Source organism: Leptodactylus fuscus, chromosome 2, assembly GCF_031893055.1.
Source record: "Leptodactylus fuscus isolate aLepFus1 chromosome 2, aLepFus1.hap2, whole genome shotgun sequence".
Taxonomy (NCBI): domain Eukaryota; kingdom Metazoa; phylum Chordata; class Amphibia; order Anura; family Leptodactylidae; genus Leptodactylus; species Leptodactylus fuscus.
The window spans coordinates 175832850-175851649 of NC_134266.1; the positions used below are offsets into that span (position 1 = coordinate 175832850).

The window sequence follows — 18800 nt, forward strand, 5'->3', positions numbered from 1 at the left end:
TAATTCCCTTCTATCTGTGTAGTATTATATGCTGGTACCTGAGTATTACTAGTGTAGGCCTGAGCTACTCAGTGATTAGTAAAACTGGTGAAATACAATATCAGGTTATTTGTTTAATAATAAATTTGGGTCCATCAAAAAATAATTGAAAACAAATATATTGCTTTGGCTTTTCTCATAACAGGTTATATACATGGAACAAAAAGACTGCAGCCCCTTTGCATGTGCCTGCACGGTGTAACTCATTAGACTTTGTATATATTTCAGGTCTCCCGAGGTCTCGGAGCCAAACGTGTCTCCCTGAGCTGCTCAGGTTCCTTGGACAGAATGTCCATGCAAGAAAGAATAAAAATGTTGATATCCTTTGGCAAGCAGCTGAGGTAAGTAATTGAACAATTTCATTAGTGAGTCTCTGAACTGTTTTCAGCAACTTTTTTTGAAATATGAACAGAACCCCCGTGGGGGTTGGAGAGAAAAAAAAAAAGACACATAAAATACAATAAAAGTACGGCAATCAAAACAGCAGTTATCTCATGGTTTGTGAAAACCTGGGTGACTAGAATATAATTACTCCAAAAAGCATCATGAAAGGGATAACCAGGGAGCAGGAATCCAAATGGCATGGGGTGAGGGAACAAAAAATAATCAAAATAAAATGTTGCAATTAATAAAACCTTGCTTTTTTATCACCAAATGACCAGCTTTACAAAAACAAATCATGATTTCACAATACACAGTCATATGATTTCTTTACTATATGTGTTTACCGTACGTGCGGCCACCTAGTGGTTGTGTTGTCAACTGCTGCTTATTGACTGTTTTGCTATCATGTCAAGGTATTGTAATTTGTTTTGTGAGCAATCCTTACCAAATGCAAACTAATGTAAGGGGTCCATGTTCAGTAGTATACTATGCTCTTACCCTGTACCCTTCTTAATCTAGTTGATGGATGTCTATATTGGATCACTTACCCATGCAGTAGTGCCTGTCCTCTCTGTAGTTTTGCTATTGTGCCTGTCTTGATGAAAAGATATGAATAAGCTGTATGAATATTTCTAAAAACATTTTAGTAAGGCAATTTTCCTGATGTTTTTAGATATGCAGACGACTAAATGGCGTTCGATTTACAAGCTGTAAGAGTGCCAAGGACCGTACTGCAATGTCAGTGACCCTGGAGCAATGCCTAATTCTGCAGCACGAGCATGGAATGGCCCCACAGGTTTTCACACAAGCATTGGAGTGCATGCGAAGGTAAGCAAATCCTGCTTGTTCTATGGCGCTTTCATTTCCCATCACTATAGGAACTAGGTGAACTACAGATGTTTCCCAGAAAAATCTTGGTAACTCATTTATACAGGAGCACACATCTAAATATAGTATAAGTAGTATTTTGTGAAAGAGAGGTCAAATTCTTGTACACTATGATTTTCTAGTAGTAGTAGCATATGAGTCTGATACAAAGACAGGGCTTACATCTTTATGTAAGTGAAGTTTCAGACCAGTAAAGAGGCCTGGTCATAGTTGGGAATGCATCTGCAGGTTGCACTGGTTCTCTAGTCATAGCGTCTAGAGAGGGGTTAGGTAACCTGTTGCTTTCCAGAATTTGTATTTATATGGCTGGAAAGTGTCAGGATATCCAAATCTGCTCTAGAAACATCCCAGCTTTTACTTGTCGGATCACCCAGGCTGTGTGTTGTTGTTTTTTTTTTTTGGCCATGATTGTTTCTCCCCTCATCTTTACACCTTGTTTGTACAGCATATCCGCACCTATGTCCTGTGTGCAGCAGCAATGTTACTTTGGGATAAAAGAGAAATAGTGATTTATTATGATCCTTTTTATGTTTTCATTTAAACATTGCATTGGCATCTTATCCCTGCACACCACTTGCCACATAAGAAACTGGTTTGCAACTTCTTACCTTGTATAAGCTTAGAAAAGCTGCTCAGTCTTGTTCTTTCCATACATGTCTATGAAATGTCTTTTTCTACACCCAAATTCTCCATCCCCTCTTATCCTTTCTGTTGAGTTTTCTAATTTGACCCTTTCTTACTTTTAACATTTGATAGATTTTTTTTTTTTTATTTTTTTTTTTTTTTTACTGGAATATACCATTTCTTGAAATTCTCTAAGAAAACCTCCATAAAATACAGTAATCATTAATTAGCTTAAAACATGCTAATGCAGAATTTGTCATTTTTAGCCTTCTATTCACTTGCATCCCCTGTTGTGCTCTGGCCAACAAGTTTTCTGCAAGTGTAAGAGTCTTCTCTATGTAGCCCAAAGCCTGTCCACCCTCCTGTGATTGACAGTTTTCTCCCTGTACACTGTATAGGGTGAAAGCTGTCAATCCGTGGCTGGAGAGTTTCAAGGACTACAGCCTCCGTTCTTGCTGTAGGTAATAAAGGGTACCCGAGTTTTCATGAAAAGTTGTAATATGTGCAGGGTCTTGCTGTTCTTTGACGGTGTCAGCCTTCATACATTATGTCCTTTCAGTTTTTCTGCTAATAAAAATGTAATTATCGCTGCAACTCATTTTGCATTTGTACAATAAAGAGCAACCTGCCCTCCTACCTTATCCATTATAAACATTTTTATTTTTTTGTTTACATGTAATTCTGTCAGGGAAACTGAATTGCAAATGTACAGATACATGCAGGTACCCACTCCATTCTAGCATCTACCATACAAGTATGGCACAGGGAAAAAAACAATCTACAGTGATGTCGTCTATCCTTAGGGAGAGACCACCTTCTCAGGTGTGTGGAGACTTATACAGCCATAGTTGCTCCACTGCAAAGGAACATGGGAAGAATATGCAAATCTGTCTCCCAAGATGTAAACAGGGAGACAGTGCCTCTGTTTGCTGCCCTCTATAGCAAGCAACCCTGAACAACATGCCCGACTTCCCAGAAGCCTTTGCTGCATGATGAGAGGTTATAACCAAATCAGTTTCTCAGCTACGGACGGCACTGTTTCTGTCTCTTTGGACGTCATCAGCGTAGCCTAGAGAGAACTGATTTGGTTTAAGTGAGAGGCTGAAAGACCAGATTGTGGGGATAACAGAGGCACTGTCTCCCTGTTTACATCTTGGGAGACAGATTTGCATATTCTTCCCATGTTCCTTTGCAGTGGAGCAACTATGGCTGTATAAGTTTCCACACACCTGAGAAGGTGGTCTCTCCCTAAGGAGTGACATTATCCCCACAATCTGGTCTTTCAGCCTCTCACTTAAACCAAATCAGTTCTCTCTAGGCTGAGCTGATGATGTCCAAAGAGACAGAAACGGTGCCGTCCGTAGCTGAGAAACTGATTTGGTTATAACCTCGCATCATGCAGCAAAGGCTTCTGGGAAGTCGGGCATGTTGTTCAGGGTGCTTGCTATAGAGGGCAGCATAACAGAGGCACTGTCTCCCTGTTTACATCTTGGGAGACAGATTTGCATATTCTACCAATCTACAGTGAGTAAAGCTGCTGCTGTCTGTGTATAATATCCCATGTGTAATCACATAGGCAGCCAGCAGTAGATACAAGTACATAGGAGATGTTTCTTAAATTGTAAGCTGTGATGTGCACAATTTTTGGTTTCAGCAGTTTGCACACCTGTTATGAGGAATCTGTGAGGAGAATCAGCCCCTCCCATTTGCATTGAACAGACAATGGAGATGAATAGAGTCTAACAACAGAAAGTAATCTGTAAATTAGCTAAGGTAGAGACACCTAGTGCCTATAGCACTGTACTGTGAGAGCTCAGCATCATCACTGGATGGTAAGCAATGGCCCCTCTCACAGTACAGCGCTATAGGCGCTGCTGTGAGGAAGAGTGTTCCTGACTGACTGTCAGAAACGCCCCTCTGACAGTGAAGAGCTACGGTACAGGCACCGATAGCTCTTCACTGGGGGCACAGAACGGGAAAGCACTGTTGGCTTTCTAGCAGTATATTAAACCGCATGTGCCCCAGATGGTGAAAGGTCCTCTTTAAAAGCATGTTTCCCCAATGATAGAATCCCTTTAAAGGTGGTTTTTCAGGCAAAAATGAGCAATATTTTTAAATAAAGTACATTATATTTTGGTCCAGAATCATCTTCTCTATGAATTGGGATTGTTGTCTAAAAGTTAGTGTCCATGTAAGTAATACATCAATTAATTTAGGGTTTTGGTTACTATTTTATGCTTTGTCATCATAAACTTGGTGACTAAGGCCTCTTGCAGACGACAGTGGGCGAGATCAGTGTGCTTCCCATGTTTTTCTTTGATAGCACTCTGGCCCATTCATTTCTATGGGCAGATGCACACAACTGTGATTTTCACTGATCAGCGTGCGGGCCGAGAGTCCGTGCCGCAAAATAGAGAGCAGGTCCTATTATTTTCAGTGTTTGTGGAACGGACTCGCCCATAGAAGCCTATTGGAGACTAAAAACGTAGGACAGCACACTGATGTACTCCGTGTATCATCCGTTTTTGCGGACAGGCTAGGGACATTAATAGATGTCTCCTGTGTTTTGTTTTTTCTTGTGGATCCACAAACTAGGTTCACACATTGATGACAAACATACTGATGATGACACTGAAGAGACACTGATGACCATTAACCTGCAAAAAAGGAACACTGATTACTAGTTTGCGGGTACTATTTGTTCTTTTTATTATCCGGGTGCTGTTTTTCAAAGTGAGTAATATACGTGGGCACAGTACATCTCATATCTGTATAAGCAGTAATTCACTAATATCCTTTACATCCAGTAAGTAGCCATTAGGTATGGTAAGCTCTTTTACTGATCCATTCATTTTCCCCTATGTTTTTAGAAGTCCACAAGGGCAGGATCCAGATATTAGTGTATTGGACCTTCATGTCACCAGCAGTTAATGTTAGAATTGGTTAGGTGTCCTCCCAGAAGATGACAGGGTTTGCCAGATTTTCAACCAGCGACTATTGGTAATGCCCTGAGAAAAAGGCATCAGAAGATGGCACTGATATTAATGAGCAGCCTGCTAATACCTGCATACAACTTGTCCACACAACGCCATCTGGCCACTTTAACATTTTTTTACTTTGAGATTGAAAGGGTCAAATCCTGTGCCGGTTTGTTTCTGGTCTGTTTGCATTCCAGATGGCCACAGCTTAGCAGCATGTTGATGCATGGCAGCATGGACTAGTGGCTCTCTGTACTAAACCAAAACATGGAAAATCTGCCAGTCTTTTTCTTTCTTCGTCACTTGTCTACAATGCATTCTTATGATTTCTCTTTTGTTCTCTCTTTTCTCTTCTTTTCACTCCACACTGCTACTTTTGATTTACTTACATCATCTGTATACTGTATGTATGTTTCCAATATTCTGTGACTCTCCTCTCATATACCCCCCACCTGTTTTGATTTACTTTCTCCCTTTTGCTTCAATCTACTACCAATCTATGTTTGTTCTGTTTTGGGTTTTTTGGCCATAATGTTTTACTTTGCACCCCCAAACTGTGCTCTTCACAGCATTGGAACTCGAGAAATAGTCACCCAGAAGAACTTGAGTGGCTTGGTTCCGATCCGAGATTTCAGGCTGGATCCCAGCCTCCTCTACTCTATCCCTTTGTTAGCATTCAGTCCAAACTTGCTCATAGTGTGGCTGTTTCTTAGCATTGCATACTTGGTTTCCAGATTTCGTTGCAAATGAAGATGAGGCAGAGACATTTATGCCTGGAAATACACAGTCCAGCGGGGGCAGAGAAAGGAATTTCTCACACTGTTGACTGAGCTATGTCCTATATTATGCCTTACAGTTTTCATTTTACATTTGAGACTTTTCTAAATCTGGGGTAGCTCATTACAATTAGGCAGTCCATTCTTGTACATATATACATATCTATTTACATTCTGCTTACCAATTACCTCATATCCTTGATGCTGCTTTGTACCTAGAGTACCATACTTGCAAATGGCACTATGTAGCTTATGTACTAACCTTCAGTATTCTATTGAATTTTGTACTATTCATGCTGCTTTCATGACATACTTTATTAGATATAAGGTATTCACCAATATCTTCCTCAATGGCCAAGTCATAGATGCTGATCCAAATGAAGCTTCCTCTTTTGATAGCATGGCGTTAGCCGCACATTTGCTTCTTTCACAGTATGTTGAGCAATATAAAGCTTAACGTCACTTAAATGCATGCACTTTTAAAATCTATATTTTTATGTATATTTTTAAAGCAAGAAAAAAAACCTTTTTCTCACCTGCTGCTTATTGTGCTTCCATGTTTAAACCATAGATATAGTCTTGCAATATAGCTCATGCACTTTCTATATTTTCCAATATATTTTCCATTATCCTGGGCGCCTGTGCCATATGCAAGTGACTTGGATGTCTAAGACCATAGTTTTCTCCAGAAAAGTGCCTTTTGCACAGAACTGCCCAATATCAAGTTTGCATTTGAATTATTCAATATATGATGCCTCCATTTTCCTATAAAATATCATATAAGTAATCAGTATTCTGTAGACATTACATTGATTGCTTTTCACTTTGAGTGTAAAGTTGGATGTACAATATCTTATGTTTATGATCTTGTTTACTATCTTATTTGTGTATTTATATAGATGTTAAAGCATACCTAAACTTTTACAACTTTAGTAGTGCAAGTGATAATAGTAACTTCGTAATATATTTTGTTTAAAAAAATGTACCTGTTTTTTCAAATATATCCCTCCTTCTGCTCCAGATCAAATCCATACAGAAAGTAGTCTTTCTATAATATTATGTTTTTGACTGAACAAATTGACTGCAGTTTCTTACACTGGGCATCTTTTTCTGTCTTGCTTAGTATAGTACATGCCATTCACATCCCCCACAACAAATAAGTTAAAGGGATCCTATCATTCAGATGGCATTTTTTGTGCCTAACACATCGGAATAGCCTTAAGAAAGGCTATTCATCTCCCACCTTTAGATGTCTTCTCCGCGCCGCCGTTCCGCAGAAATACCGGTTTTCGCCGGTATGCAAATGAGTTCTCTTGCAGCACTGGGGGGCGGGCCCCAGCACTCAAACAGCATCCCCACTGCTGCCAGAGAACTTTCCAGCGCCGCCTCCATCTTCTTCAGGAATGTCGTCTTCCTGTGTCTTCTTCCGGCGGTGAAACTTGTAGGCCTCGGGCAGAGCCGACTGTGCATGCCCACAGGCTACAAGAAAATAGCCACGGCCGTGGCCATTTTTCTTGTGACTGCAGGCATGCTCAGTAGCCTCTGCCCAAGGCCTACAAGTTTCAAAGCCTGCGCCAGAAGAAGACGCGTGAAGAGGACGTTGCTGAAGAAGATGGAGGCGGCACTGGAGAGTTCTCTGGCAGCATTGGGGACACCCCCAGTGCTGTTTGAGCGCTGGGGCCCGCCCCCAGGGCTGCGAGAGAACTCATTTGCATACCGGCAAAAACTGGTATTTCTATGGAAAGGCGGCGGGGAGAAGACATCTAAAGGTAGGAGACAAATAGCCTTTCTTAAGGCTATTCAGACGTGTTAGAAAGAAAAAATGCCATCTGATTGATAAGATCCCTTTAAAATCACAAAGAAGTGCAACAAAACCTTTACATCATTGCAGTACATCATTGTATATGGCCCTGGTAGTTAGTTAATGCTTTTAGCTCCTATTTGTATAAAATGACAGGTACACTTCTAGTGGCAGGCAATAGAAGTCTATGGACAAGGAAGGGGGCATCTCCTAGAAGTAGAGAGATCGCAGTGAAATAAGAGATCCTACTGCACTATACAATGACAGTTTATTTTACAAATGAGTTATGTTATCAGGTAAATTATAGAGATGAGCGAACACTAAAATGTTCGAGGTTCGAAATTCGATTCGAACAGCCGCTCACTGTTCGAGTGTTCGAATGGGTTTCGAACCCCATTATAGTCTATGGGGAACATAAACTCGTTAAGGGGGAAACCCAAATTCGTGTCTGGAGGGTCACCAAGTCCACTATGACACCCCAGGAAATGATACCAACACCCTGGAATGACACTGGGACAGCAGGGGAAGCATGTCTGGGGGCATAAAAGTCACTTTATTTCATGGAAATCCCTGTCAGTTTGCGATTTTCGCAAGCTAACTTTTCCCCATAGAAATGCATTGGCCAGTGCTGATTGGCCAGAGTACGGAACTCGACCAATCAGCGCTGGCTCTGCTGGAGGAGGCGGAGTCTAAGATCGCTCCACACCAGTCTCCATTCAGGTCCGACCTTAGACTCCGCCTCCTCCGGCAGAGCCAGCGCTGATTGGCCGAAGGCTGGCCAATGCATTCCTATGCGAATGCAGAGACTTAGCAGTGCTGAGTCAGTTTTGCTCAACTACACATCTGATGCACACTCGGCACTGCTACATCAGATGTAGCAATCTGATGTAGCAGAGCCGAGGGTGCACTAGAACCCCTGTGCAAACTCAGTTCACGCTAATAGAATGCATTGGCCAGCGCTGATTGGCCAATGCATTCTATTAGCCCGATGAAGTAGAGCTGAATGTGTGTGCTAAGCACACACATTCAGCACTGCTTCATCACGCCAATACAATGCATTAGCCAGTACTGATTGGCCAGAGTACGGAATTCGGCCAATCAGCGCTGGCTCTGCTGGAGGAGGCGGAGTCTAAGGTCGGACCTGAATGGAGACTGGTGTGGAGCGATCTTAGACTCCGCCTCCTCCAGCAGAGCCAGCGCTAATTGGCCGAATTCCGTACTCTGGCCAATCAGCGCTGGCCAATGCATTCTATTAGCCCAATGAAGTAGAGCTGAATGTGTGTGCTAAGCACACACATTCAGCACTGCTTCATCACGCCAATACAATGCATTAGCCAGTGCTGATTGGCCAGAGTACGGAATTCGGCCAATCAGCGCTGGCTCTGCTGGAGTAGGCGGAGTCTAAGGTCGGACCTGAATGGAGACTGGTGTGGAGCGATCTTAGACTCCGCCTCCTCCAGCAGAGCCAGCGCTGATTGGCCGAATTCCGTACTCTGGTCAATGCATTCTATTAGCCCGATGAAGTAGAGCTGAATGTGTGTGCTTAGCACACACATTCAGCTCTACTTCATCGGGCTAATAGAATGCATTGGCCAATCAGCGCTGGCCAATGCATTCTATTAGCTTGATGAAGCAGAGAGTGCACAAGGGTTCAAGCGCACCCTCGGCTCTGATGTAGCAGAGCTGAGGGTGCACAAGGGTTCAAGTGCACCCTCGGCTCTCCTACATCAGAGCCGAGGGTGCGCTTGAACCCTTGTGCAGCCTCGGCTCTGCTACATCAGAGCCGAGGGTGCGCTTGAACCCTTGTGCACACTCTGCTTCATCAAGCTAATAGAATGCATTGGCCAGCACTGATTGGCCAGAGTACGGAATTCGGCCAATCAGCGCTGGCCAATGCATCCCTATGGGAAAAAGTTTATCTCACAAAAATCGTAATTACACACCCGATAGAGCCCCAAAAAGTTATTTTTAATAACATTCCCCCCTAAATAAAGGTTATCCCTAGCTATCCCTGCCTGTACAGCTATCCCTGTCTCATAGTCACAAAGTTCACATTCTCATATGACCCGGATTTGAAATCCACTATTCGTCTAAAATGGAGGTCACCTGATTTCGGCAGCCAATGACTTTTTCCAATTTTTTTCAATGCCCCCGGTGTCGTAGTTCCTGTCCCACCTCCCCTGCGCTGTTATTGGTGCAAAAAAGGCGCCAGGGAAGGTGGGAGGGGAATCGAATTTTGGCGCACTTTACCACGCGGTGTTCGATTCGATTCGAACATGGCGAACACCCTGATATCCGATCGAACATGTGTTCGATAGAACACTGTTCGCTCATCTCTAGTAAATTATCATCCAGCTCTGATATGAGAGAAATAATTCATTAGATGTTGTATATGGTCTCACACCGCCATCTTCCTCCTTCCCCTCTCTTCTATCCATCTACATATCCATAGATTGTAAACTGATTTGTCTATTTCTCTTGGAAATATGAGTAAATGTAGAGCAATAAGAGCAAGATAAAGGGAAAAAAATACTTAAGAAAACAGGCAATTTTTTAAAAAAAAAATAAAGTATTTTACAAAGTTTGTTACGTGCACTATAGATTTCTGAAATGTTTAGCAAGTTTAAAAAGTTTATGCAGGTTTTAAGTGCTAGAAAGCATTAATGCAGTAACATTGGGAAGTTGCTACTGGCCTGTGTAGTTTTTGGTTCTGCTTCCCACTATCTTTAAGCTACACTTTAGCTTTATCAGGCTTTTGTCCTTGCATGTCATTTAGTAGGCTTCTGTACCTTATAAATGCTACTTATAATTTACGCTGTGTAGGTTCCTGAGCTTTCTATAAAGTTAGTCAATGCATCTACTCTATATGCTAATTTTCACTAAGAATGAGACTCCACGTTGCAAAAAAAGCTGCTTTTTTGTTGCTGTTATTACTATTAGCTTTTTTTTTTCTTTTTCTTTTTTTTTTTTATAAATTAAGCCAAACTCTGGAGTGCTTACAAAGGGAATGGAACATATATAGGGGTCTCTTATACTTCCCTCTTTTTGCTCAATCCACTTCAGACTTTGGCTCAAGAAACCGGAGCAAAATTTGCAACAAAAAAAAGCTTCTTTTCTCCAAGGATGGAGCATTAGCGTAAAGGTGCCTACTTATATTAGATGAATCTTGTTCAAGCCTGTTTACTTCAGTGGAAACAGTTTATCATCTAATGTGTAAGTTTAGAGTCTGGACGGTGCCAAACAGAAAATATTATTGGAGTGAAGAAATGGGCTTGTTGTAATTCACAATGCCCAGTCCTTTGTTTTCACAGGAGATAAGCCATTGACACAGTTGTCTGACAGCAGCTTATTCTTCCCATTGAAAATGTATGCATGGTTGGCAAAGCAAGCCAAGCCTGCATGTGTATGGGAAAGGCTGGACAGTCAGGAGAGATGTATGTTTGTACAATATACAGCACTACGACACAGTCACCGTCCAGTAGATCTCTCCATCAGGACCAAATACATATATAAATTACAAAATGAACATTTACTCCAGTCAACAGAAATAGGAAATATATATATACATGAGCATTAGTTTACCAAATCCTCCTTTATACCTTGACTTTTATAAAATCATTCTTCCCTCTGATCTATGGAATGCATGACATTTTCAGGATTTATATGGTCATTAATCTGTTTATATAAGAGACCTTTCTTATTATGTTTTTGCATTTATTTATGGTCTGTTAAATGGGTGAAAACTAAGCCTGCATGTGCTAAATCCCCATGAGTTTAATGGTCTCTTCACCTATATACTAAATTAAATAAATATATATATATATATATATATATATATATATATATATATAGGTTTTCTTACTTCTGTTATTATGCGATTTATATGTCATGTTGTTTATTTTTTTGGTAGACAAAAATTGTAGACCCAGATCTCAGCCAGGAAGGTATATACAGCAGTTATATTAAAACTAAGGCTAGGTTCACATCTGCGCCTGGTCTGTGCCTGGGGATTCTTCTCCACCTTCCACTTTTCTCTCTGCATTTTTCGCCCTTTTCAGGTGGAAACACTGAGGACCCCATTTTAGCCAGTCCCAAGGTAACCCCTTTTTTCCAAAGTGGACCCCCCCAAAAGGAAACCCAAACACAGTTGTGAACCTAGCATAAAACTGGGTTGTAAATACTGTACTATATGATATGGTGGGAGGTGATATGGGAAATACCATAGCTTTATTGTAGTCTAGCTTTTTATGTACATTGTCCTTACGATGCTTTACTTTTGCAAGAGTTACTCCAACCTGAAGGTAATGTAATATGAGTATTCCATATTGTATCTATAAGGGTTGTGTCATGATGATAACTGTTGTCCTTGTGCTCTATTAGGTCATATGAACATTACAGAGGAAATGCTCAGAGCTCCCCCATATAAGCTATAGCATGGAGCTGCTCTGTAACTGCAGCTGCTATTCCGTTAAACTTAAATGGTCTATATGTTATGTTATGAGTTGTTTCCATCTAATGCCACATTTCCTTGCATACTACTGCAGCAAAAATGTCTGGTTGACTGTGTTTCCCCAACATGGTTTTCTGAGTTGCCGAGAGATTCCCTCAGCATTCAGCTGTTTGCTATGGTGGCTCTTTTCTAAAAGGGTTGTCTCTAAGGAAACAACCCCTTTCAGGCTGAGGTCCCATGTTGTGGAAATGCAGAGTTTTTTTCTTGCAGAATTTGCTTTGGTTTTTTGAGCCAAAGTCAGGAGTGGATTTAATAGAAGGGAAACTTCTCAGAGCTTCCTTTTATATTTTCCATTTCCTTTCAAGCCACTCCAGACTTTGGCTTAAGAAACCACAGCAAAATCTGCAACAAAAAACTCTGCATTCAGGCCTTGGCCTAAAACAGTTCCATGTATTAAAACCAGGAGGTGGCAATTGTTCATGAAAAAGGGTTGCCCCAGCTTTGTCATGTAGTATGACGTTCACTAATAGCTTACACTATAGTTACTCTGCTATGTATGTGGGTGCATTGCTTTGCTTTGGTTATTTTATTTTCTTCATTTTTGACAATGGTGAGGCTCGGCCTTAAAGCTTATAAGGTTAGTGGACAACAGCTGTCTATGTACTTCAAGTCTAGACTAGGGTCTGTATATTCTCTCCATACCTGACAGGGAGAGTGTTCTGTCTTCCATCTATTCTCAATGCCTACAATTTTGCACCTTTATGAAAGATTTAATTTGATTTTTTTTCTTTTCCCTTCTTAACATAGCTGCTATATCCTAGTCATGCTTTACATCTCAAGACTAAATCTAATAAATGACCATTTTATTCCACCAGGAAACAGGTGCTGGATATGTTAACCTGCACATTTCACTCCCTTAGCATGAGTCCTTGACACATCTTCATTCACAATGCTGCACTTGCTACTGCTTTTGGCCATGCTTTCCATTTTGTTGTTTGTGCAGGTTTTATTTTCTTTTTTGTGCCTGTTTTGTCTTTTGTTTTTCCATAGTGAGGGCTGTCGTCGAGAAAACACCATGAAGAATGTCGGATGTCGCAAATATGCCTTTAACAGTCTGCAGCTGAAAGCTTTCCCAAAGCATTACAGGCCTCCTGAAGGGACCTACGGAAAAGTGGAAACTTAGGTTCTGCCATTTGGAGTTCCTCTTGCAATATCTGTAGATTTGCATTAATTCATGTATATACATAGAAGATTATGTTCTTTGATGGTTTCTGGAGACACCGATTATATAACAGAGCATGTACAAGGGGATCATTTTGCATATCGTGTTAGGCTCACCTCGCACCAACAAGGCTGCTTATGAGTTAAAAACGTTCTAATCCTCCTAGTGATCGTCACGGCAGACTGGAGGAGCAGTATAGTTATGTCCACTGCCTTAGGGGTTCCATGGTTACTTCATGGTGTCCCACTGGGGTCTTCTATAGAAAATATAAGTGATTTGGGCTGCAGATTTCATAGGCAAAACCAGAGTTTTTATGTGTTAAAGCAGCTAGTTTTAACTATAGGAATTTGTGTCGAAATATAGGCTGTGATCCTAAAAGGGATGTCAACCAGTTGCATGGAGTATAGATATGGGTAGGAGTCAATTTCAGGAAAGAATGTGAGCATTGTAAGATCAGCTCATAGACTTTCTCTGAGTCTCTTTTATAAGATAAAGAGTTAATGGCTCCCATAACCCTTCATTAAATGTTATAGTGCATGTGCTCCAGTCCTAGCAATGCAGCAGCAGAAATTGTTCAAGATTTCCGTTCCGTTTGTTGGAACACTTTGCGGTAAATACTGATGGGAGTGTCACTAAGTTTCCTTCTTTCTTCACTTCCATCTTCAGTTATAGACCAGCTCAGTTATTGGTACTCAGCAGTGATACTTGGGACATGCTAATACCCTTCTATGCTGACTGTGTTTTCACGTTTTCCAATAGATGTCTAGTTTAGTCACAAACACCGGTTTTTATTGATTTGCTTTAGTGTTTGCAATAGTTATTAATAAATTCCCAATAAAATCTCAAATTAAGAAGTTGCCTATTTTTCTAAACACCTAAAGATTTATCCAGGCTCACTGCTCCCCTCGACTGATGGTTAAAGACCATTATAACTATTAATAAAGTTTCTTATCATTAATAAGCGTACAGTTTGTAATGAACTGAATTTTTTGCATTGCACCTTTTCGTTACTCGCCAGGCTTACCGCATATATTTAGAGGTACATGTCATCACTATCATCCTCCAGCCTTAAAGCTACAGTTGGCTGCTTTTTACATCTACCTCTTGCATCCTACTTGCCTCCGTTCATCTTATGAAATAGCCTCAGATATATGCCGTATCCAAGCTTAGATTTCAGTTTACAATATGTGAAAATACTCCCTCACTCTATCAATAATTGCCCCATTTATTTCTCTGAATCCAGAACTAGCAATTCAGAAGAGTCAAATTTTCATCCAAATACTCAGTTACTTGTAACTAATGTGAATTCTTAGAAGAACACACGTACTTACTATCTACCCAAGCCTATGCAGTGCATATAAATAATGGTAAGAGAGAAGAGTTCCCTTATAAGATACGACTGTGCCCCTGACTCCTTTAATTTTAGTTTACATTTAATTTTATTAGTGCTACTCTCTTAAGAAAAAAAACTTATGGTATGAAAACAAATCTATATCAAGTGTGTAATAGTAGCAATAGTAATATTTCACTAGTAATTTAACAGTAACCAGTTATGTTGTACATGCTGCTCGATCTGCCGTATCATGTCATATGGCAGGAGGAGCTAAGAAGATTGATCTATGGTATTGTGGGGTTAAAAAAAAAATCAGACGTGTTTATATGATCAGTATAAGGGTCCATTGACACAGAGTAAACGCACGCTCATTTTGGCAAAATACACATGTAAAAATTAGACTCTTATTGACTTCAATGACATTTTTTTTTACACGTGTATTCTTTACACATGTATTTTGCCAAAATGAGCGCGCGTTTACTCCGTGTGAATGGACCCTCAGGGCTTATTCAGGGTGTATTTAACATACATGTGCACGGCCTAAACATGAACAGGACATTGACCCATTGTATTGATTTCTTTCATAGTGCACCATGCACTGTTTTGTAGACCAGAGAAGCCCAAAACAATGTCCAGTCCAAGTTTTCCTCCGAGAGTACATTGACAAAACATGGAACTTCACACGTTTTTTTTAAATCTTCTTTGGTTACTGGATGAATGACGGCCAATACAAATTACTGTTGGTCTGAGTAAGGCAAAACCTATAGTAAATTCAGTGACTTTCTGGCTTATCCTAGGTTTTGGGGTCTAGTGGATGGTCCTATTAGTGACAATTATCTCTGTATGTACACGTATGCAGGAAATGTTCTCAATGAATGACCAGTCAATGGACTCCAAAGAGCAGAATGAACAGAAATTTACCTGAATAAATGATAGGTTATAGTGAATTTGTTCCCACAAAACTATATATCAATCTGCTGCTCTTTCAGATGCTTCCTGCAGTTCAGAGTTTGACAGTTTCTCATTAAATCAAAGACTTTTGATTTTCTGTCAGCATTTGTGTAATTAATATGTTTTGTAATATACTTCATTAATGATCCCCGGTTTCTCTTTTGCCAACATTATACTGGTACCGCTAGGTAGGTACAGTATAGGGTAGGCTGAGGCTCGGTCACTTCAATCAGCTGTGCCCAATCTGTGAAGACACTGTTGGCAATGGTTGCTATTCTAGGTAGTATAAAATACAAGATACAGCAATTTGAAGTGACTCCCCTAGCTGCCACCCCCCTCCCCATTCTCAGTCCTTTCCTGCATGATATGTCAGTGCTATACAGGAGCTGCTCACCCCCACATATAGATATCTGTATCCCTTTACCATGTACTACTGGCAACAGAAAAAAGAAGGGCTAGAAAGTGAATTTCAGTGTGGGATTTCATATAAAGAAGCCAAAATTAATTTTTTAAAAAAAGGATATTACGAAATGTATTAGTAGTACAAGTGCTGCAAAAAAAAAAAAAATTCTCTAAAGATTAGGTAAGCTTTGATACATCTAGGCACAAACCACTTATAATCTGTTCACACTAGCATCGTAGATTCTGTTCATAATGAGCCATGACAAATTGATCCCAACAAATCCTGACATACTCCATTGACTTACCGAGGTTTCTGTTTGATTCAACTACAGTATTCTTGAATTCCAGAACTCCCCCCCGCCCCCCCCCCCCATGATGAAAATGATATATTTTGTATGAGGGGGTATTATAGATAAGTTATGCCTGCCACAATCGATCTGACGGATCTATTATGGTGTACGTTTTCATCCTATCGTTTTCAGTTTGTCAGTTTAAGTATAGGTTTTTTATTATTTGGATAGTATAGCATGCCATGCTTAAAAACTAACCTTAGGTAAAACAGTTTAAATGGACATTTCTCAAAATAATGTGACAACTTCCTAAGTTATTTGGTTTGTTTGTGCAGTAGTTTTGGTTAGATAGTCATAACTGGTCTTAACATACATTGGAATAAGGAAACTTGATCAACTTTGACAGTGGTAGTGTCATGTACAGTAAAACAGCCAGCACACTGTGGGAGATATCTATTGGCTAGTCTGTGCTGAGCATATAATATATAAATATTGTATCATTTCAGAGAGAGCTGTACATAGCTTTATGACAAAGTTCTTCATTATTATGATGAGTATTGAGAAACAAAATCTGCATTAATCCCATATTTCTGCCAATAGGGGACTACAGCAGCATGTTACTCAATTTTATTTTAGTTGTATTAGGTTTATATTATGTGACCTGGTACATAGTAAGCATTACTTTCTTTCCTTTCTGAATTACAACTCTTTATATAACACTTCCACCAACTGCAAGGAGAGATCATGTATTTATGGTCCAAGATATAAGTAGAGTGACGTGAAATAATCACTTAGTCTATGGCACAGACACTAAGATTATTGATGCTTGGTGTTGACTATATTGTGCTATATTCCCAGTGATGCATTCACCAAGTATCTCCTAAAAATGTGCTAGCATTGGATAGGATTGAAGGGTATATTTTGAACAAGTTATTCTAATTTATTTTTCTGGACATAAATCTGCTCTGGTCATCCAATGGGCACACAGTTGCATGGATCATTGCACTTGACTTATCAGGGCATGGTCCCATGTAGTGGATGCCAACCATGAAATGTCCAATAGCCATTATGCGGGACCATACCTACAGAGTTCTGTCTTGCAAGCAGGCATGCATCTGTGTGATTATCACATGACCAATACAGGTTTTATAGTGTATACAGAATTTTTTTTTATACTAAATGACTGCAGACAGAGGTGAATTGTACAGGGTATTAGAAATACAGTGTACTGTATTTTCTGACAGTGTAAGCATTGATAAAACTCCAGAAAGCACATTTATCATAAATGTTATTTTAAATATTTAGAAAATACATGAAAACCTCGAATCTGAAAATGCACCTTACATGTGTGGTCACTTTTTTATTACATCTACACATTTAGAAGTTGGTAAAGAACAGTCTAACCAAGAGTGATTAGCAATAGTATTCTAGATTTGTATGCTTCTACTTGCCAGAACAGTTTGTTACTGTTTATACGTATAATGGGTAATATACTGTCATGTTTCAATGAGTGGGCATAAGTCTTACATAAATGAAAGCTTTGGTAATAATTCTATAGTTGGACTTGTGGGAACATTGAATTCACCCCCTACATTTCTCTAGTATCAAATAATCTCCCCCTGAATTGAATATATAAAGTGTGTTGTTCACAGCAGCTCTGCTCTCAGCTTGCTTTAGGTGACTGAAGCTACCTGTAATGCCAGGCATAGACCATGGACAAAAGTGGAGCTTTTCTTTGCATACTTTCTGCTTTCATAATACCTATAGGGAAACTGCCAGCGTTTACCATAGGTATAATTGGCATGCTGTGATTTCCAAAACCACGATGCTTATGCCACGTGGGCCCTTGCCTTAATTTCACTGCAGATTCTGTGACAATTTCTGCATTAAATCCTTAAAGAGGACCTTTCATGTCTTCATGAATGTGTGGTTTTATATACCGCTAGAAAGTCGTCTTTCCTGTTATGTGCCCTGGTGGTGGAGATATCGGTACCATTAGTTTCAGCACCAATATCTTTCCACTGTCAGAAGGGCCTTTCTCTTAGCTCAGCGTCATTGCTGGGCTGTAAGGAACGCTCCCCTGATGTTATTCGTCCATAGACTTGTAGTGGGGCTGTAGTGATGCTCAGCTAAGAGAAAGGCCCTTCTGACAGTGGAGAGATATCGGTGCCGAAAGTAACAGCACTGATATCTCCACCACCGGAGCACATACCAGGAAATTGCTTTCTAGCGATATATAAAATTGCACTTTCATGAGGACATGAAAGGTCCTCTTTAACATTTCAGCTTAACTTAACAGTGGAGCACTTATTACTAATGCCTAGTTTACATCTGCATTTGGTAATCCGTTGGGGGAGTCCGCATGGGGACCCCCCCCGAATGGATTACTGAACGCATTGGCAAGCAGTGTGCAGCGAAGGCACACAGACCCCATAGACTATAATGGCGTTCGTGTGCTTTCTGTGCGCTGCCTGCACGAGTCTTGCGGATATGAAAGTAGATCATGAAGTACTTTCCGTGTGGAAAGCACATGAACCCCATTATAGTCTATGGTGTCTGTGTGCTCTCATAAGCTCTCCGCTTACCAATGCGTTCGGTATTCTGTTCGGGGGGTCTGGATGTGGACTCCCCGAATGGATTACCAAACACAGATACATGTAAA

At 40.3% G+C, this 18800-nt stretch overlaps 1 protein-coding gene across 6 annotated transcripts in view; it reads left to right on the forward strand.

Annotated features, from left to right (window-relative positions):
• INPP4A (inositol polyphosphate-4-phosphatase type I A) overlaps positions 1 to 18800 on the forward strand; it is a 528838-nt gene that overhangs the window by 197147 nt on the left and 312891 nt on the right. For 3 of the 6 annotated variants that reach the window (XM_075265181.1, XM_075265179.1, XM_075265180.1), the window contains exons 24-26: positions 268 to 380; positions 1097 to 1251; positions 12991 to 18116. In XM_075265181.1, coding sequence (XP_075121282.1) covers positions 268 to 380; positions 1097 to 1251; positions 12991 to 13123 — 401 coding nt within the window. In that variant the 3' untranslated portion in view covers positions 13124 to 18116. Of the gene's footprint in view, positions 1 to 267; positions 381 to 1096; positions 1252 to 12990; positions 18117 to 18800 lie in introns of those variants that run through there. The other 3 variants (XM_075265182.1, XM_075265183.1, XR_012715090.1) reach the window with 2 other exon arrangements.